The sequence below is a fragment of the Propithecus coquereli genome, unplaced genomic scaffold, assembly GCF_000956105.1.
Source record: "Propithecus coquereli isolate 6110/MARCELLA unplaced genomic scaffold, Pcoq_1.0 Scaffold79, whole genome shotgun sequence".
Lineage (NCBI taxonomy): Eukaryota > Metazoa > Chordata > Mammalia > Primates > Indriidae > Propithecus > Propithecus coquereli.
This window is the reverse complement of record NW_012154062.1, coordinates 120,042-127,487: the sequence shown is the minus strand read 5'-3', so window position 1 is coordinate 127,487 and position 7,446 is coordinate 120,042. Positions and strand designations below refer to the sequence as shown.

Sequence of the window (7,446 nt, the reverse complement as noted above, 5' to 3'; positions counted from 1 at the left end):
ACTCTGGGGTACAACTAAATTAAGTTGAAGCATCTTAAAATGAACAAATAATGCAATGGATCATGTGTTCTATATAATAAGCAAAATACTGAAGTATGTTAAAAAAATTTAACAGATTTTTTTATTCTGGGCCTTAAAAAAAAAGGCAGTTCTAGAACAAAATTTTTTTCCACTAATAAAAATAGTGCTTTAAGGCTAAAACTGTAAGGTTCTAAATAGAATCCTGTCAACATCTCTTCATAATATTAATAAAGTTCAAAGGCCATGGTTGACTGAAAAATTTTGGCAAGGCAAACTTGCATAATTAAAGTAAATACAGTTCACATGATTTGATCTCCCAAAGCCTGGAATTTTGACCTTGACTGAAGTCTTCCCAATTCTAATGCTTTAAATAACTACTTTAGCTGAACAAAATATTAAACTATTGATTCTCACAGTGTATATGTCCTATGCAAATATTTAGCATGGACTTACTTATTCAACACATCTTTATTGTGCTTACTGGGCTAAGCCCCATACTAGGCAAGAAGATATAAAGGTGACCATGACCAACACAGGGCCTCTCCTTAAATGGCCAAGACAAGCAGAGAAGACAAACAATGCACAAATGATTACAATAAAGTCATTAACTGACAGTATAGACAAGCAGGGATATTTTAACACATCTGTGGAGTCACGCCTTCTAGAGAAGTTTAGAGTCAATGTCTTTAAAACAAAAATATTCAAGGCTATGGTAATAGAACTGCATTTCTGTAAGTCATTTCTGTTCACTCTTACCAATTAAATTATTCTTAAAACATGTACAGATTAATTTATATGACAGACTTTTGCTCAGCATAACATAATGCTTAAAAGATGCCTTATAAATCAAAATTTCTTAGCTTTAGTTTTAAACATCAAAATGAATCATTTCTATCACTTCAGGAAAATCAAAAATAATAAACGAAGCAGTAGCATAGGTTTAAAATAGTATTTCTGGGCCAGGCATGGTGGCTCATGCCTACAATTCTAGCACTCTGGGAGGCCAAAGTGAGAGGACTGCTTGAGCTCAGGAGTTCGAGATCAGCCTGAACAAGAGTAAAACCCTGTCTCTACTAAAAATAGAAAAATTAGCCAGGCATGGCTACTGAGAAGGCTGAGGCAGGAGGATCACTTGAGCCCAGGAGTCTGAGGATGTAGTGAGCTATGATGATGCCACTGCACTCTACCCAGGGCAACAGAGCAAGACTCTGTCTCAAAATAATAATAATAATAATATTTCTGAAAAATGGAGATTGACCTTAAGAGTCTTTTTCAACCTCTTCCTCCCCTAACCACACTAAAATCACAATAAAGGAACATAAAAAGGTATAAATACACAAGAACTGAAAAAGAGAAAGGGAGAGGAGACTAAAGCACTCCAGAGAATTTGTCAAATTGTTATAAAATTGAAGAGATGGAGGAGTGATAATTCACTTAAGGGAGCAGAGGCACTACCTGGGTGCTGTGGAGAAGACGGCCAAATGGAGGAAGCTATTTGCTGTAAAGACAAGGCCTTGGGAACACAAGGAGCTGTGGAGGCAGAGTAAGTGGAGGGGCTGAAAACAGAGGATTAGATAGTTCACTCTTACGTACATCATTATACTCACTCAACACACATGTTCTTCCACATATGTGCACACGTGCCTACATTCAGATTACTGCCCTTTCCACTTCTCCTATTCTTTGGAGAAACTCAGCAGTACCAGGGAAAAAGAGCTATAAAATACTGACATTTAGATGCTACTCTAATAAGCCCAGATGACCAAATGAACAGCCACGTTGATATACAAAGACCTTCTAAGTGGTTCTGAAATAATAGATAGGCAACAACCACACATATGTGAGGAAAACCACCAAAATGAAGGTAAGAGCTTATAAATTCAAACAGAAATAAAAAAAGAACCTGGAAGAAGCAAAGCAATGCACAGGGCAGAAGATAAAGCAAAACTGTAATTTATATCCTCACAACGAAAAGAGAAAATACAGCAGCCATGAAACCAAACAGAATGCATGTAACACTTGAACATCTGAGAACACAAAATAGTTCTTTCAATTAAAAAACTAGGATAGCTGAAATACAAAATTCAGAAGGAAGGTTGGAAGATAAAGTCCAAGATACCTCCCATAAAAATAAATAAACAGACAAAAAGATTTTTAAAACTGGTATATAATAAAGATTAGAATTAGACTGGGATCTATCAGGAGTTTTAACATGATATTAACAGTAGTTCCAGAAAAAAGTAATAGAAAAAGGGAGAAGAGAAAATGTGAAAGAAATAATACAAGAAAATTACACAGAACTGTTAGACATGAATGTCCACACTGAAAGGGCCCTTTAGTACCTAGCACAATCAATGAAAAAATGTCCACATCAAAGCAAATTACTATAAAAATTTCACACACCAGGGATAAAGAGATTATAAATTTTTTCAGAAAGAGAAAAAAGGTCACATACAAAAGGCATGACAATCAGAATATAGTACTAGAGACTTGGGAAGGGTAAGACACAGTACTAAGTATTATTTGACTTCTAAAACAATGCACAGGAATTTTCATAAACGCTAAGCAATAATAATGTAAGTAAATAAAAATAGACAAGTAAATAAATGAATAAAATAAAAAGTAAAATCGATATAGTGAATGTTCACTACTCGCCAGAGGTATCATTCTGTTTTAAATATACTGTATTAACTCATTTAACTCTCATAACACGCTACCCGACTATTAGCCTCATTTTACAGATGAGGAAACAGGCAATGACAGGTTAAGTAAATTGTCCATAATGATACAACTAGCAGGTGGTGAAGCCAGAGTTCTAGCTTTCTGAGTGTAGTCTTTTAAAAACTGCTAATATTGTCTTTCAACTTTAAAAGTAACATTTACTTAAGAAAAAAAAAAAAAGAAAGGAAGAAAGAAAGAAGAGAAAATACTATTTGAATGTTCCCTACCTTACTAATCAGTTCCCAGATCAACTGCAGTTGATTCAAAGTTCTGACTTGGTTAATCAGGGCACAAGTCTAATGCTATTCCGCTTCTGAAGCCACAAAAGTATATGTGTATGGGAGTCGGGGGATAGTGGGAGGGGTAATGAAGATTGAAGGCATTTCCTAGTATTTCAAATATTCATTGAATAAAAGTTCTTTACGTTGTGTGCTTGTGATCTGCTGCCCTATAGTCCCTAAAGTAGAGTCCCTAAACTAAATGCATTGACAACCTCCACCAAAAGAACTGATGTGCTTACATCAGATGACCACTGTATATTTAGGCAAAGAATGAAGGCTATATAAATTTCATTGAACTTAAAACAGCATAGCTGTCTCTTTTCTAAATTATTTTCATCTAAGCCTTTCGCACTCTTCCAGTCTTACAAGGAAAATTTCCCTATTTTCCTAGTCATTTATGACTATTAAAAAGACTGATGTGACAAAAACACGCTCCTTTATTTATCCTTGCCTTGCATTTATCCATACCTTGTATTAACTACATAATGTGACCACTTGTTCATTTTCACATCATGTTCCTCTGCAAGAGTTAGCTTCATTCAGTCTCCTTCTTTTGCTGTCCTATCCATCTTCTGTTTTATTGTATCTACTTAAGGGATTCTGGCTTTAGTGGTGGTGGGGGGAAGAGAAATACGTATACTCTTTTTTGAATTAATGCTTTTTTCATTCCCAGTCTAGTAACATCCCCATTCCTTCTGACCTATAAGGAGGCCATACACATTTAGCATGCATTAGCCCCTGGGGCTAACAAATTTCCATGCGCTAATGTGATGGCTTTGAGACCTCAGATCACTGCTTCAAAACTCATCCTATGGCACTGGACCTCCCGGGTCATTTGCTGCCGCGCTGCCAGGGCTGGAGGTTCCCTTTTCCCACACAGGCAGCCGTCCACTTTCTGCCGGTCATGACCTTCATTTCTGAGTTTTTTTTTTTTTTTTTAAGGGGAGGAGTGTTGGTTTGGGATTTAGGTTGATAGCAGCTGTAGCAACCTTTAAAGTCCTGCTGTTTCAATGACAGCATCACCTATGTCCTCCCAACACGCGGGTGAGAGGACCCCAGGCCGTCCGGCCTAAGAGGTCTCCGTCTCGCTCACAGGAGGTTCCCCACCCGCGGCCTCAGGGCTCAGTGTCTCCACAACCTCCAGTGTCCAGCGCCACGGTGGCCCACAGTCTCGGACGCACCCCGCGCGGTTGTCACCCCAGCCTTCCCCGGCGCAGGTGGAGAACCTGGCCGCCCAACCCGGGGGCGTCACCTGCGGGCCGGCCCCGGTGCGCGCACGCGCTCACGCACTTACGGTCTCCTTGGCAGCCGCGACCGGGATGGGAAGCAGCCCCCGGCCGCGGGGTGGCTCCTCGGGCTCTGCGGCCGCGCTCTCTGAGGGACGTCCGGGCGCAGGTGGGTCGGTCCTGGGCTCCCCGTACAGCTGGTAGCACACGAGGCCGACGAGACCCCCGCCGGCCGCCGCCGCGATGCTCAGCTCGCCCCAGCGCCGCCGCCGCCTCCAAGCCGCCTCGGCCACAGCTCGCTCCTCATCCTCCCGGCAGGAGAAGGGCCGCCCAGGAAGGCCCGGGGCTGTCCCCGCAGGCCGCCCCCACGGCCCTAGGAAGGGCTGGTGAGCCGACAGCGGAGGCGGCAGCCGAGGCGGCGGCCACAAGAGCCTCCGCAGCGCAGCCATAGCGGCAGCCGCCCGCACGGGAGCTGGGAGGGGGCGGAAGGGGGGGCGAACGGGGGAGCCGAAACCTCGCGAGAAGTCGGTGCGGAGCGGTTCTCCGCTGTCCGAGAGCGACGCCTGCGAGCGCACGGCCTGGGGTCCCCCCAGAGCGGCCTTCAGCTGAGGGGACCGGGGGGCTTGGCCCAGGGGGAGCCAGGAGGATGCGGCGGATCCCGGCTGCTTTTTAGCCCCGCAACTACGCAGTCATAAATAACCTCGCCGGCACCTGGTTGCGCGAGAACCCAACCCCGCCGGGTGCAGCGGGGTCAGCGGAACACCGCAGAATCCTCGTGTGACTGGGCGTCAGGGCGCCCCTCCGCTTGCTGGGCCGCTCGCCTCTGCTTTGTCGGGTGGGTCTGGGAGCACTGGTCAGCGCTCCTCTAAGAAAGACACATCCCCTAACGGTATCCAGTCTTCTGACTCAGGGTAGTGAATAATTTTAATGATAATGGTTTAATTATAATGGTGTTATAATTTCCTATAAAATAATGGAGTTGGATAGGTGAGCGTCTTCTGATCCCATGATTCTAACTAACCAAAATGCTCCAGGCATATCAGTAAACCCTATATAGAAACTTCATAGCATTTTTCACGTGTCATTTCTCTTCTCAAAATCTACAATTGGCCTATGATTGCTTTCTTCCTTCGACTTAAAATTCCATCCCCTGACCTAATTATTTTAAACTTTTACCATTTTTTAAATTGCAACATATTAGTGAATTTTAAATTTTGAAAATGTAAAATGTAATAGCCAGAAATGGCTTGTTTAATAAAACTTCTGTTAAAATAATGCTGCTCACCTTATTTTTCTCACTCTGAGCTCCAGATTCTTGATTAGTTGAAAGAGGAGCAGTTACATCTGAGATCCTATATCAGGGCACATGAATCATAGCCTCACCCCCAGGTCCACTCAGTTCTGACTGAGGGACTCTACCAGCCAAAGAGCAAGGCTGCAGCAATCTTTTTCTCTCTTGGGAAAGTTGTCATAAACATTGACCCCCCACCTGTGGTGCTGTCTTCCTTAGGGGACAATTAACAAAATCAAAGGAGAAAGTGCTTGGGAAGTTGTATTCTGTGGGGTTGCAGCCTTTCTTGTTCTTTTTTGTCTTTAGGGTGCTAGCCACAACAGGAGTCTAGAACTCAATTCCCAAGAATCCAGGTCCAGGGCTATGAAAACCAAGTTCCCCAAGGCATTGAGGGTCTGTTTGCTACTTTGACTAGCTCCCACTCCCAAAGATAGTGATTTGCACACCACCCCTTTTCCTTTAGTCAAAGCTAAGGTATGTCTAAGCAACATGAAGCCAGGACATGTATCTCTTGGCACATAGAACATCAATAATGTTTATTAAATTAAGGGAATTTACTAGTCTTTTGAAAGGGGTAGGGTAGAGGCCAAGATGGGAAAGTAAATCAGGAGACAAGGAAATACAGTGGCTCATTAAAGGAGCTGATGGGGCAGAGAACCTGCGGCCTTGGGGCCACATATGGTGTTCTGGATCCGTGAGTGCAGCCTTTTGACTGAATCCACATTTTACAGAACAAATCCTTGTAATAAAGGAATTTGTTCTATGAAGTTTGGATTCGGTCAAGGGGTCACACTTGGGGATCTGGAGGGCCACATGTGGCCTTGAGACTGCAGGTTCCCCACCCCTTCAAAGGAACAGGTTTCCATCAGAGACCTGTGTTCTTTTGGTCCTCGGAGGAAAATCCAGCAGGATCCATGGGCAAAGGTCAGCAACTTGACTGGCCCCACCTCCCTTTTTGTTCTTACATATCGCACTTGTGACAATAAGCAAGCTGTCAGTTGTACGCATTTAACTATCTAACTTCAAGACCAGTAACTCTCACTTTGACCATTACATCTATCCAGTCTGTTTTATATAATTTCCAGGGTCTTTGCTGATCGTGTCTCACTGTTCAATTTCTGTTTAGGTCCCCAAACTCCTCTGTCTTTGTCCTCCATTTGGTGGCAGGGACTTCTTATCTTACATATTTGGGAAACAAGGAATAGCAGCTCAAACTTGCTACCAGCAAAGCCTCCCTCCTGAAAACAAGTAAGCTCTTTCTCAATCATCATATCCTGTTTTCATGTCTGATCGTGATTAAAGCTTCCACGCTCATCAAAGGATGTTTTCTGGTGAAGAATAGCCTCAGAGCAATGTAATGACCACCAATTACACAAGTATGACACTAGGGTAGCAAAACAAATAAGATAATCCTTCCAAGACTTTTGGCAGTATCTACTAGAGCTGAACACATGCATAGCCTATGTCCCATTAATTTCAGTTTTAGGTGAAATACTCAACAGAAATGAGTACTTACAACCACCAAAAGAGGATGTACAGAGGAATATTCATAATGCACCATTTGTAACTGGCAACAAATTAGAAACTATTCATATATTCATCAACCATGGCCTGGCTAAAAAAATTGAATTTTATAAAGCAATCAATGAAAATTACTGAACTGCCACTACATGCAATCATATACATAAATTTCATAGCAAAAGTTGAGTCAAAGAAGGTAGACATAAAAGAACCAACTGTATTATTCTATTTATAAAGTTCATAAACAACAACAAAATAAATATACATATAATGTGAGACATCAGGACAGTGGTTTCCTTAAGAAGACAATAGTGAGTGGAATGAGGCAAAGGGGACTTCTGGGGTTCTGTGTCTTGATCTGGGTGTCAATGACACAAGTGTATTC

At 42.5% G+C, this 7,446-nt stretch overlaps 1 protein-coding gene across 1 annotated transcript in view; it reads right to left on the bottom strand.

Annotated features, from left to right (window-relative positions):
- Nucleotides 1-4,698, bottom strand: part of MICU3 (mitochondrial calcium uptake family, member 3) — a 135,029-nt gene extending 130,331 nt beyond the window's left edge. The window contains exon 1 of the mRNA XM_012662901.1: nt 4,318-4,698. Within this exon, the coding sequence (XP_012518355.1) occupies nt 4,318-4,698 (381 nt within the window). The remainder of the gene's footprint in view (nt 1-4,317) is intronic.
- Between the last annotated feature and the right edge of the window lie 2,748 nt (nt 4,699-7,446).